General features: G+C 34.0%; 1 protein-coding gene across 1 annotated transcript in view; it reads left to right on the top strand.

The window, feature by feature from the left end:
* Window positions 1–14,763, top strand: part of STPG2 (sperm-tail PG-rich repeat containing 2) — a 555,694-nt gene that overhangs the window by 478,925 nt on the left and 62,006 nt on the right. Inside the window, exon 8 of the mRNA XM_006893099.1 lies at window positions 1,561–1,676. Within this exon, the coding sequence (XP_006893161.1) occupies window positions 1,561–1,676 (116 nt within the window). The remainder of the gene's footprint in view (window positions 1–1,560; window positions 1,677–14,763) is intronic.

The raw sequence follows: 14,763 nt of genomic DNA, 5'->3' as shown, positions 1-14,763 counted from the left end.
CTATACTCTGGTAAATTTGGAAACCTAGAGGAAATGGACAAATTCCTAGAAATCTCAACCCAGATTAAAATTGTCATGTATAGAACTGTAGAACAGACCTATCACAAAAGACTAAACTGAGCATGTCATAAAAATATTACCCCCTTAAAAAACAATCCTATCTGGCATTTCTTCACAACTGAATTCTACCAAACATTTAGAGACCAACAGCCACCAATTCTACTTAAATTATTTTAAAAAAAAATAGTAAGAGAAGTAACATTCCCAGAGTCCTTCTTTGAAGCAAGTTAGCATGAATCTAATACCAAATTCAGGCAAAGACATTACAAAAAAATCAAAAACAAAAGCAAAGAAAAACAAAACCCCAAAACGACAAAACACCACCCTATAGACCAATATATTTCATGGATATAGATGAAAAAACTCCTTAACAAAGCCTTTACCAGTAGAATACAACAGGATATCAAAACAATAATTAATCATGAACAAGTAGAATTCCTAATGGTTATGCAGTGATGGTTCAGCATAAGAACAACAATCAATGTAATTCATCACATTAGCCTAGAATAAAAAAAACACTGACAGACATTCTTCTGGTACTCTCTGCTTTCTGACAAGGTCCATCTGACACTGGCAATAATGTCGCTAGTGCCATACCTCTTCTATACTCAGCTTTTCATTCTGGTAGTTCTCTGTCAATATACTGTTCCATTCATTTCCGGATACTCTTCAGCAGGGTTTTGGTAGTGTGTGATATTAGTGATAGTGTTCAGTAATTTCTACACTGTCAGGTCAGCTTTTTTTTTTCTTTTTTCTTCAATGAGAATAAATATGGATCTCTTCCAGTCAGTAGGCCAAGAAATTGTCCCCCAGATTTCTTGTCACAACTTGGTGAGCATATATATCCAGGGCAACAACTGTTTGTTGAAATATATCTATTGGTATTCCATCAATTCCTGGGGCTTTATTTTTTGCCAAGTCTTTCAGAGGAGCCTGAACTTCCTCCTTCATCAGCTTTGCCTCTTGATTGTATATTGGTTCTTGAAATTCTTCTTGTCAGCCAATTCTTTTTGCTACAATGACTCTGTATACTCCTTCCATCTTTTAACGCTCCCTGAATCTTTCAGTATTCTGCCCATACCATCCTTAAGCATTGCAACTCAAAGCTTGATTTTATTTAGCTCCTTTAGTTTAAGAATATATATGGATTATAATCACGACTTTCTAGTGAATCTAATAATGAATAAGAAATAAAAGGACTACTTATCTTTTTTTTGTATGATGTGTATATGTGTTAAAAAGATACTGATTTCTTCTCTTCTTCCTCCTTCTTTTCCTTATTTTAACACTATGCTTTCTTTAATTATTGTAGAACAGATGCTATCACTTTATTGTTACTGTATGTCAAAGTCTTAATCTTTAAGTGTTCAAACAGAATGGGCACAAAATTATTTCTTGCAGAGTTTATTCTTTGAAACATGAACCTAAAAATAATATGAATGTGACCAAAATCAGTTGTTTGAAAGAAATTTATTATTTTTACCTCTTTTTTTCTCTTAGGGCCTGCTACCTACAGTCCTAGTTTAAGAAAATCTTGCTCCATTCCTTTATTTTTAAAAACAAAACGATTTGAAGATGTCCCGAAAGAGACTACTCCTGGTCCAACAACATATGAGGTTAGTCAATGATACTTCATTCTTTTCAATAATTCACGAATAGACTATTTCCAGAAAGTATTGAAAAAATATGTATGTATGTATATATATATATCCTCCCCATATTTTTAAAAAAATATTTATTTGTTGTTATGAGACTGAGTTCATTCATTCATCTGGAATGCTTTCCAGATTATTCCACGTTATAGAGTAGTTCACACATCATTGTTCCTTAGCAACTTAGTGGTAAGGAGTTGTACTGCCAACTCCTTTCATGTTTTTAAGTCATATTCTTTATTAAATTCTTTATTAAATAAAATCTTTTCCCTAAGGAAGGTATTTTTAAGAGAACTTCTTCCAGTTTTAGAATTCTTTATGAGTTATTAACTCGACAATTTATAAAATGTATAAATTGAAATCTCTGTATATAAATTGAAATCATGAGTTTGTTAGCACTTCCAGATAAAAAGCCCAGGTCTGTTCATATTAAATGTTCGTCTTCTAATATCTCCTTTTAAATGCTTTAGTCTACAGTCATAATGGATAATGGTCTCATTTAATTTGTGGACCTTTTAATAGTAAGAAGAAGATCTAAATTCTTTTTAAAGGTTGTAGATCTCTAGAGTTTTAGATTGTGTGTTACAATAGACATTCATGAATCTTTATACAATAATTTCTTCATTTGCACTCTCACTGGCTATTGAAAATGAAATATTTTGCAGTGATTCATAGAAATGATTATTAATTATAATTAATACTTAGTGAAAACCAAGATGAGAAAGAGATTGATGCAAAAAGTTCATAACTTATTAACTATGAATTGTTAGAGAGAATAAAGCAAGGTCTTGAAGCAAGTATTGATCAGTAAGCTATTTTTTCTAATAACGTAGATCTTCACAGTCTTCTTTTCTCAGAACAAGTATTTTTGAGACAAGTAACTGAGGTTTGGTAACCTGGTATCAGACTTGCTTGCTTGTTTTTGAGCTACAAATTAAAGCATTTGTTTTATCTCCACAATCTTTAGCTGTGTTTACAATTTCACAACTCAACCCAGGACACTACTGAAAATGGCTTATATGGTGATAATATTAATTTTTACCTGAAAATATTTTTTTTACTTTTTGAAACTGAATTTAGTAATATCTACAAATAATAAATGTCAAAAAGTCTATGTTTACCAATTTAATTTTGTGATAACTTCTTGAGAGGTGAGGGAAATGCATGGATATTCCTAACAACAAAAGACTGTATTCAATTTTTGGAGTTTTATTAAACCATGAACACTTACTCATAGATTTCAATCAAGTGAACTTTGAAGTAGGTTCTGAGGTTCATAAAAAAGGAACGTATTTAATTTTATCACATTATAGTTTGAACCATAGGAACTGGCATGTAGTAGTGTATCAACAATAAATGTTTGTTTAATAAATAAAGTGGGTAATGATTTTATGTTCTTCTCATAAAGCCTTAGTTTTATGTTGTTGTTGTTGTTGTTATGCCGTGACACATAGTGAACCTATGAACAACAGCTCTGAAACCTACCCTGTCCTCAGCCAGTTTCACTGACTTCGACTCACCTCCCATTTCCCTAGTTACTGTATCAGTCCATCTCACCCAGGGTCTTCCTTTCCTGCGCTGTCCCTACATCCTTCTGAGCATGTTGTGTCCTTCTCCAAGGATCTGTCTCTCATGGCCACATGCCCAAAGTGTGTGAATTGGATCTTTAAAATCCTAGCCTCCAAGGAGAAACTCCAAGACAGAACTATTTGATTTCTTTGTGGTCAATCGTATGTTCAAGATTCTTTTGCAGCACCACAACTCAAAGACATCGATTATTCTGCATTCCTTAGTTATTTTCCAGCTTTCTGATGCATAGCAAGTAATTGTGAAGACCATGCCCTGATCAGGTGCACCTTACTCTCTAAACCGACATTGTTGCTTTTAAGCACTCTGGAGAGGTCCCTGACAGCAGATTTAACTAATACTAGGAAAAATAGATATAAATGAAAATACACATGTCCATATACATGCACACATAAGATATTTTTGATTGATCTGCCCACTCTCTCTTATTGAGCAAGTCTAATGACTTAAAGTTTGTATTCTTAAAGTTTAGATATGATTTTATATTACTTTAATGGAGCTTATAGTTGACAGTTTTTATATGCAAATAACTTTGTCAGTATAACTTTCTGAAGAGAAAAAACGGCATGTATTCGAAATGTAGCATGAAAGAGGAAGAAACTTTTTTTTAAGCTACTGAGATTTGGGGATTATTTATCATTTCAACAGAGCTTATTTATTAAGATGTTAAAATAAGTTATATAGTTACACTTAAATGTGTTATTTAATACCCTTTATGTTTACAATGATAGTATTTTTTTTTAAATTCCTTGTTATTTGTGGTTTTGCATCTTTGTACAATTAGGTTTCACTTGTTGTGTGTTGTGGAGTTGGAATCAACTTATAGCTGACCCTCCAGCAGATTTTCAGAGGCGGTAAATTACAGGAGAAGAATGAGGCGATTTCTCATCCTTTTTTCATGAGGAAGCTGGTGGATTTGACCTGTGTGCCTTTGGGATTGTAGTCTAGATTTTTATCACTAGGCCATGAGGTTTAACTTAGCTTATATTAGGATTTTGTTTTCCCCTTTTTTCAAAGATTTAAATCTTGGAATATGAATCATTCCATTAATATAATGTAGTATAGTAGGTGTTTCAAAATTACTTTCTTTTTTATTTTCTTTAACACATAGTTGGATGGGACTATGATAATAATATGACTAAGACACACAGCACTTTTTAGATAAAAACATACAAACAAAGTATGTGGAGTACTAATGAAGAGATTGGCCAGTTTTGCCTTCTCATCAGGCTTAAATTGAGAAGGTTCAGGTACATAAAACAAAATCTTGGTACCATTAAGAAAGAACAAGATAGATTGTGATGACAGTGGGGAAGTAGCACCAGGAGAGGTGTTAAAAAAATGACAGATCAATCAGAGACAGCTGAATTGTACTTGCTGCACAAAGAAGCTAAGGCTGAGGGTTTTCACCATCCAGGCTTACTCTGGAGCCTGGAGATTCTATTCCGTATTTGGTAGGACTAAAAGAACTTTGTAATACTGATCCGAAAGGTCAAGGGCCTGTGAGCAGCAACCTGAGAAGCTTCATCTTGATTATTGTCTCTGCATTCTGTCTGACCTTTGCAACAGATTAGCAGACCCATTAGCAGAACAGTGAAAATCCTGGGAGAGACATTTGATGTTAGAATTGATAGAAATAGGTTCAAGGAATTGGAGGGTAAGTATGACCTAATAGGAAGTGGTGTTGTATTTTGGATGCTGCCATGTTGTAAATGTTTACTCTTTATACTTGTAGAGTTGATAGAGGACAGATGTCCCTGTATCCAAGCCTCCTGCACTGTTTTTACATGTATAGATTTAATATAAAGTTTAAGACCAAATGACATATATTTGAATATTAACATCACTATTGGTACTTTTCAGCTTGTAAATGGCTTTTAAGTTGTTTGTGATATTTTCCATTTTTATTTACTAAAATTTATCCTTTTTCTTCAGTTTCCCCCCCTTTTTGCTATGCTTAGCCAGTCTTTCTACACATCATAAGTAGTTCTTTTAAATTACTTTATATTTTCTTCTGATTTTCATTTTTTTCTTTTCATTAGTACAATTTCTCCCTTTTTATATTGCTAGTTTGTGGGTTTGGGTTTGTTTTTCATTTCTTTTCAAATAAATAATTTACATAAGGGCAGAAATATGGTTTATTTCTTCTGACCTAAAAACATATATTTTGGTCTCATTCCTATTTTCCTCTTTAGCAAACAAATAACAACAAAAACAAAATAATACCATCTCCTCCAAACCCTGATGACCAAGTGATAAAAAACTGCACTACTAAAAAAAAAAAAAAGGAAGAAAGAAAGAAACAGGTAGTTCAAATCCATAACAGGTAGTTCAAATCCTGCTCTCTGGGAGAAGGAAGGTCAATCTATTCCGCTATAATTTAATGCTTCTGAAAACCTTCTAGAGGGCCAACTAAGAGTCAGTTCTAATTTGATGGCACCGTAAGAACAACAACAACAATCAGCAGCAAAAACTGCCCAACATTCACTTTTTCCATTTCCCTCTTACCATTGTCTCTTAATCTTGGTCAATTTTACTTCATTTCAACCACATGAAGGAAATAACTTGTTAAACTCACCAATAACCTTTCCCCTGCGGAAAATAGGTTGCATTTATTTTCAAGTCCTGTGGTAAATACTATCATGCTTCTCTTCACCTGACATGACTTAGTAACCACATTTTATATAATTAATTCTTTCTTGGATACATTTTCTATATCCCACTTGGGCTACAGAACAAGTATTCTCACTGACTACACTTCCTCAGTTCACTTTGCACATCTCCTAATAATGTCTATGTGCATGAGGTAAAATTTCTGACTTTTACATTTTTTTTAATTATTTCATTGTTCATCCCTATCTATGGTTTTAAATACTGGTGGCTCCCAAATATAAATGCCAAAAAATTCCTAAATTTATATTTCTATATAACTGTGTATTTCTGAATTAAGATATCTATATGAAATGTCCTTGTCTTTATCACCTCTTCATTTTCTTATTCCATATCTGCTTTACTCCTTATTTTCCCAAGTCCAAGAGACACCATTTGAACAATTGTTAAATTGAGAATCTTGACATTTTCCTCAATTTTTCCACTTCCCTCACAATACATAGTCCAGATAGACATACACTATTAGTCTATTTAGAAAATATTAATTAGATCACTACTACTGTTATGGTAGAGCCTTCAGATTGGAAGACACTCAGACAAGGGGAAAAATAGGTGCAAAAAATCCATACCTGCTTGGAACATGGAATCTATGATCTGTAGACCTAGAAAGATCCAAAATTGTAAAAAGAAATGGAATGCATAATGGTCAGCATTTCTAGTCATAAGAAAGCTGAAATAGACTCATCTTGGCCACTTTGGCAACTATATGAATGAAAAAAAATAAAAGAATCATTGTATCACATTCATAGTAAAAAACAAAAAACAAAAACCATTCCAAGATTTGTTCTGAAGTGCAATAGTGTGAATAATAGGATACTATACATATGTATAAGAAGAAGATCTGTTAAACAGCCATTATCTAAATGTATGTGCCAACAACTAAAGTCGAGGAAGAGGAAATTGAGGATTTTTTCCATCTTTTGTAGTCTTAAATTGAACAAAATTTGAACAAACATGATGCAACACATATAAACAAAGAAAAATGACTGAAAGTTCAAAATTTTAGACTTGATGATGGAAGCGAGGCTGGAAATTGAAGTATTCAATTTGCCTTATCAATAATTTATTAATGCAAATTCTTTCTTAAAAACTAAAAAGGCAACTCTACATATATACCTTGTCTTATAAACTACACAGAATCAGGCTGATTAATTCTGTGGGAAGAATCATTGGAGAAACTTAGTATCAGACATCAAAACCAGGCCAGAGTTGGCTGTGAAACAGTTAACTGCTCATGTACAAATTCAGATTGAAGATGAAGAAAATTAAAAATATCCACAAAAGCATAACTTTTAGTCTATACCATCTGAGTCATAAAACCATTTCAAGAATAAGCTTGAGACATTGAACACTGATTGATGACCAGATGATTTATGGGATGACATCAAGGACGTCATACATGAAGAAAGAAAAAAGATGATTACAAAGACAGGGGAGAAAGAAAAGAAAAAATGCATGTCAAAAGAGATGGAAACAACTCAACTGCCCATAAACAAACTAATTAATAGAAAACTATGGTATATCCATACAATGGAATACTATGCAGCCCTGAAAACAATGAACTCATAAAACATTATACAACATGGTTGAGCCTGGAGGACATTATGCTGAGTGAAATATCTCAGTCAAAATGGACAAATAGTGCATAGCATCACTGTTGTAAAGCAGGACTGGCATGGTAGTTTGGGAGGAGATTGGGGTAAGAGTGGATAGATAATGAACAATGCATTGCAACAGATGAAAGAGGGAACTACTTAGAAGGAATATATGATTAGGCATCATACATATGAAGACAGCCCAGAATAAGAGGATAATAATGCAAAGAGGACTGGGGCAGGGGAGAGGTAATTGTGCTACAATGAATGAATATTAAGAAAAAGAAATCATCTGGGAAGTGAGAAATCAGGGATGAGGGAAATGTGCAAAAATGGGTGATGAAAATCCAACTTTTCTATGACTTTTGTTAAAAATAACAAAACAGGAAAAAAATTTAAAAAGAAACTCTAAAAATTGCACTAGAATATTGAGGAGTCAAAGTAAAAAAGAAGAAATGGTTCATTAAAAAAGATGAACAGAATAGTTCAAAAGACAGCCTGAGAAGAAAAGCTAAGTATTATAACAGAATGCTCAGTACTGGAACCAGAAAATAAAAAGGAAAGAATTCACTCAGGATTTCACAAGAGAAAAGAACTGAAAAACAAATTCAAGCCTCAAGTTAGAATACAGAGAGAAGCTAGGGACAAAATTTAAATAATCTATGAACAATAAAATGATGAAGGAATGCACAGACACTCTACAAAAAGAATTCACTGATATGGAACCATTTCAGGAAGTAACATATTAACAAGTAGCAATGGTAACAATGGAAGAAGTTCAAGCAGCACTAAGGCAATGAGAAAAAATATGGCCCAACAAATTGATAGAATACCAATTGATAGGTTTCAACAAACAGATGCAATGATATGCTTACTAGTCTATGCCAAGATATATAGAAGAGAGTTACTTAGCCAACGAATGAAAAGAGATCCGTATTTGTTCCCACTCCTAAAACTGGTGGTCCAATATAATGTGGAAATTATAAAAGAAAATTTATATATTAATTATAAATTAATTAAGACTAAATAATAATATATTAATAAATAACATTGTTCAATAGTATTTTAAAATATCTAGGACATTAAATTGACAGAGAGTTGCCAAGAGCTTAAGCTGGATTTAGAAGATGCCATGGCATCAGCATATCATTGTTTATGTCAGATGGATGCTGGCTGAGAACAGAGAATACCAGAAGAAGATCTATCTGTGTTTTATTGACTACGCAAAAGCTTTGACTGTGTGTATCACAAGTTAAGACTAAAATTGAAAAGAATAGGGATCTAAGAATAATAGTGTTCACAGGACATCTGTACCTAACCAGGAAGCTGCTGTCTGAGCAGTGTATTGTTAAACAGAGAAAAATGTGCATCAGGGCAGTATTTTTTCTCCACACCTATTCAACCTATAGGTTGAACAAAGCATACAGGAAGCTGGACTTCATGAAGAAGAATGTGGTATCAGGAATGAAGACTCATCATAAGCTCGTGTATGTAGATGACACAATTTTGTTTGCTGTAGGTGAGGAGGATTTAAAACACTTGTGGCAGAAGAGAAAAGATTACAGATTTCAATATGCATTATGTCTCAACTTCAAGAAAAATACTCACCACTAAACCAACTGACAACATGATGATAAATAGAGAAAAGACTGAAATTACCAGCAGTTTAATCTCATTTGGATCCACAATTGGTACCAGAAATCAAGAATCAACAGAGGTATTGCCTTGGAAAACTCTGCTGTCGAGGACCTCTCCAAAATGCCAGGCAACAATGACATCACTCTAAAGTCTAAGGTGTACCTGATCTAAGCCATTGGCTTTTAAAATTACTTGTTATGCAACTGAAAGTTGTGTAATGAATATGGATACAACAGAAAAATTGAAGCCTTTGAATTGGGATGTTGAAAAAAAAAAAGTATTGAATATCCCATCAATTCCCAAAAGAATAAATAAGTATATTTTGAGGAATGTGCAACCAGGGTGCTTCTTAGAGGCAAGAATGGAGAAACATCATCTCTTATACTTTGAGAATGTTTTTAGAATGGGCTAATCCTTGGGAAAAGAGAAAATTTTTGGAAAGGAGAAGGGTCAGTGAAAGAAATGAAGACTCTCAACAAAGTGGTTTGACACAGTGACTTTAATAATGGGCTCAATTATATCAGAGACGGTGAAGAGGACACAGCATAGGGCAGGCCCCAGATCCTTCATTTAGAGAATTGCCGTAAGTTATAGTCAACTTGAAGGTACCTAACAAGAATTACTAATGTTCAAGCTACAAATAACTCAAACTACGATTATCATAAAAACCTCTACTGTAGAAATATCTCCAGGAACTCATTATCTCCAATATGCCTCTTTCTTTTTTAGTTATATTTTTAACATTTATGAGGGACAGCGCAGGAGAGGAAGGCCCTCTATGAGGTGGATTGATTCATGACTGGGATAATTGGGATGGGAGTGTCAGAGACAGTGTGACTGGCACGGGACAGAGCAGAGTTTAGGGCTGTTGTACATAGGGTCGCTATGAGTCGCAAGTGACTCGATGGCACATAACAACAACAACATACTGGTTTACATACAAAGTTCATAAAGTTGTGTACATTGTTTTTCACTCCAGACCTCTCTCTTAGTATGTTACCACTTCAGTGGCATATTCAATTCCTCATGATTCTTACTGCAACTCCATGTTATTTTTCAATGCAGCAGCCATGGTGAAATGATGAAAATATAGACCAGGGCCTCTCACATCCCTACCAAAAAAAAAAAAAACAACCCACAAAACACAAACAAAAAACAAAAGAATGCCACCACCAAACCAACAGCTTTTGATCTTTTTTTTTCCTTATAATATAGATATCATTACAATTTACTGTTCATATGTCTGCTTTTCTATGTGCTCACATTCCCTCCTGCAAACTTTTTCACTCAACTCATCACCATTATTCTCTTTACCAGGCAACTCTTGGGATTTATGGGTAAGGAGCTATGCTGTGCAAGAAACATGGGGTAGTCTCCTGTCTATTTACTGCCTCTGAAAACCAGCTAGAGGATCAAGTATAAGTTGGGTCCTACTCAATGGAACATGACATGACTATCCTTTTGGGCTCTGGTGTCAAACCTGCCAATCCAAAGAGAATAATTTCAAACCTGTTGCTCAAGTAGCACTGTTTATTCCACAAGCAGACACAAGCCCTGATGATAATCCTCAGAATCCCGGTTCTGGTGGAAATCAGAGCACTGGAATCAACATTACTGCCTTGGTGTTGTCAGTGATTGGGGCTACTGTGCTTGTCTGTATTATTGTAGGTACCACGACATGCATTTTAAGTAGGAAAAAAAATTCCAGTGGACCTAGAACTGGGTTTTAAGAAAACCAACAAAAAATTAGAGACATTTGTGAATTTTACGAATTATTAGCTTTAATCATAAATTTGCAAAAATAATGACACTTTGTTTAAACAACCAGTAATATTTGAAAAAGTTTAAGTCCATATTAAAGTTTCACTGTTTTATTTGTCATTTATAATGATGAATAAAGATATTTTTTCATATTGGAAAAAAAAAAGAACAGCATGGGTAATCTCATCCTGTGTAATTTACAGCCTCTGACCACATGCTAGGGGGTAAGCTATGAGTCAGTTCAGATTTGCTGTCAATGGTGTGTGTGTGTGTGTGTGTGTGTGTGTGTGTGTGTATTTGTGTATTCTTGCCATTCCTAAAAAAAAAATCTCAAACAGGATCACATCATAGATGCTGCTGCCCTGCTGTGCCTTCTGCTTTAAATGTTCTATCACAAAATATCTGCACCATTACTCTTATCTTCTTCATGAGGGTAAATTTATATATTCATTATTTTCTCACAGGTTTATTTCCAGTTTTAAACAGTTTCTGGCATGTGATTAAGGCTCATTCCATTCCTCACTGAACAGCTTTCTCCTTTTTTACTGCACCTCTACTTTACCCATTATGAGGTCTTTTTCCAGGGACTGGCTCCTTCTGATAACATGGCAAAAGGTACTAGAGATGAAGTGGCATATCTTTGCTTCTAAAGAGCAATGTGACTGCATGTCTTCCAAGATATTTTTGTTTCTTTGTCTGTGATATATTCAATATTCTCTCCCAGAATCACAATTCAAAGCCATCAATTATTCTTTATTCATACTATTTTTACTAATTAGATATTTTATAAAGTCAAATAAGATAGTCAGTGTCATCAGCAAAAGTTTTCATCCTACTCTTGCTCTATATGAACAAATTTTCTTTGACTTACTAAAGAAATAGAAAAGGCAAAATAAATAAATATGAGTGTAAGGAGGGAGATTCCAAAGATTTACCATTTGTATCTTAAAATAAATTCCTCTAAGGTAAATAAAGATAAATCTCTCTGTTCATTTCTTTCATTTTATTCTTTATTAAATGGCAATACATATGCTAACTATCAAATATTATTTTCTTTAATGTATTTTTATCAAGTTTTGACGTAATAAGGCTTTTCTATTATCATCATCATAAGTTTTTCTAGTTTTGGGAGACAATTTATAGGTATTATATAATAAAGTTGAGAAGAGCATTTTAAAACCTGCAACTCAGATCAGAATATTACCCACATATAATCTAGATAGTAAGTCAAATGAGAGAGGACTGGACATATAAAAGTAAATTATCTAAGGCATTAGATTGTCTATATTCTACTAAGTGGCTAGTTGAAAAAGTTACGAGTCTAGATTTCTTTCCCTCAATTTCAGCAAAGTGGTTCCATTTTCTATAGTTAATATATTGTATATCTATGTGAAATTATGTTAGAGAAAGACTGCTATAGTTAAGATTTAAAAAGAAAAACCTAAAATCATAGTTGCAAATTAGATTAAGAGAAAATTGAAAAATAAGTAAAAGGTACGAAAATATCTGATATAAAGATTCCCTAAGTGAATCAAAGAAAGTCACCAAAGTTTCAGAAGGCATTTTGCATGAAATATTGAAGATTAATGGAAATTTTATTTTTGAACAAGGCAAGGAAGGAAGCCTATTATAAGTAAAAATAAAATAATAACATAATATCCCAAACATTTCAAAGTCAAGAGACAGAATATTCTTTGCAAGTCTGTATTACTAAAATGTAAATTAGAAAGGATAATATTTTAAATGTAGAAAGGACATTATTTTAAATGTAGAGAGTGATCAGATCATGAACAATATTAAATGCTATGCAGTTTTTATTTTCTTCTTTTAAGAATGGACATTGAAAATTCCTTATTAAAGTGACAATGTTACATATTAACCAAAATAAAGCAAAACCAATGCTTTATTGTTAATTTTTTAATGTTGTTGTTGTTGTTATGTGCCGTCAAGTCGTTTGGGACTCATAGCGACCCTATGTACAACAACCCTAAACCCTGCTCTATCGTGTGGCAATAGCACTGCCTCTGATACACCCATCCCGATTACCCTAGTCACTGAATCAATCCACCTCATAGAGGGTCTTCCCCTCCTGCGCTGTCCCTCTACCCTACCAAGCATGATGTCCCTCTCCAAGGACCTGTCTCTCCTTGCAACATGTCCAAAGTATGTCAGACGAAGCCCCAGAATCCTTGCCTCCAAGGAGTAGCCTGGTTTAACCCTCTCTAGGATGGATCTGTTTGTCTTCTTGGCAGTCCATGGAACATTCAATACTCTTCTCCAGCACCACAGCTCAAAGGGGTCAATTCTCCTTCTATCCTCCCTAGTCATACAACATATATATGTGTGTGTGTGTGTGTGTGTGTGTGTGTGTGTGTGTGTTTTCAGCATATTCTTGCCATTTAATTTTTTCCCATACATTGTTGCACATTTTCCTCCCTGCCCACCCCTCCCCCAAGTTCACTTTTCTCTTTGAAAAGAAAAAAAAAATCTTTCATCTTTCATTGTTATACAATCCACTCACCCCCAAGTCCACAGTAATATGTATTTCTTTTTCTGGAATCTTGTAATGAAAATAATACCTAATCATATATTCCTTTTAAACTGTTCTCTCCCTCATCTATTTCAATGCAGTGTAAATTATTTATCCCTTCTTTTCTTAGACTCCTCCCAATCCCTATGTCAGTCTTGTTTTACAACAGTGGCACTATGCAGTATTTGTCCTTTGTAACTGAGATATTTCACTCAGCATAATGTTCTCCAAGGTCACCCATTTTGTATAGTATTTCATTGGTTCCTTGTTTTTCAGTGCTTGTATTGTATTCAATTGTGTGAATATACCACAGCTTCTCTATCCATTCGTTTGTTGATGGACACTTGGGTTGTTTCCATCTCTTTGCTATTGTGAACAACATAGCAATAAAAATGGGTGGACATATATCTGTGTGGGTGGAAGTTCTGGTTTTTTAGGGTATATTCTCAGTAATGGAATTACTGGGTCAAATGGTACTTCTGTTTACAACTTTTGGAGAAAGCACCATGCCACCTTCCATAGTGGTTGCACCATTTTATGCTCCCACGAACAGTAAATAAGGGTTCCCGTTTCTCTACAACCTTGTTGCTTGCTGTTCTGTTAAATTTTGCTATTCTTACTGGAGTGGGATGATATCTCGTAGTTGTTTTGGTTTGCATCTCTCTTAGAGCTAGGGATTTTGAACACTTCTTCATGTGTTTGTTCGCCATCCGAATGTCTTCTTTGGTGAAATATCTGTTCATATCCTGGGTCCATTTTGCAATTGGACTGTTTACCTTTATCTTGTGTGTTGCTGGAGTATTCTATGAATTCTAGATATAAGTCCTTTATCAGACATGTCTTACCAAATATTTTTTCCCGTTCTGTGGCTTTGCTTTTTACCCTGTTGGAGAAGTTTTTAGATGTGCAGAGGGATTTTGTTCTTAGAAGGTCCCACTCATTTATTTTATCCTCTCCTTGTTGTAGGTTTTTCACGATGCATGGAAGATTGTTCATGTTGTGGATTAGGACTTCTAGAGTTCTTCCAAGCTTTTCTCTAATGGAGTTTATAGTTCTTGGTTTTAGTCCTATGTCCTTGATCCACTTTGAGTTGTTTTTTGTGTTGTTTTGTTTGGATCTTGCTTGAGTTTTCTGAAGATAGTTTTCCAATTTTGCCAACACCATTTGTAAAATTATAATCTTGTCCCTCAATTTTTTTCTTGAAAAGTTGCTAATAAAGAAAGAAATCAACTTTTTCAAGCACATACTTCTTACATTGAACTACCTTTAT

The sequence above is a fragment of the Elephantulus edwardii genome, unplaced genomic scaffold, assembly GCF_000299155.1.
Source record: "Elephantulus edwardii isolate Elephantulus edwardi_28Jun2011 unplaced genomic scaffold, EleEdw1.0 scaffold00122, whole genome shotgun sequence".
NCBI classification, from domain to species: Eukaryota; Metazoa; Chordata; class Mammalia; order Macroscelidea; family Macroscelididae; genus Elephantulus; species Elephantulus edwardii.
Note: the sequence above shows the minus strand (reverse complement) of the source record. Positions and strands in the feature narration are given on the sequence as shown.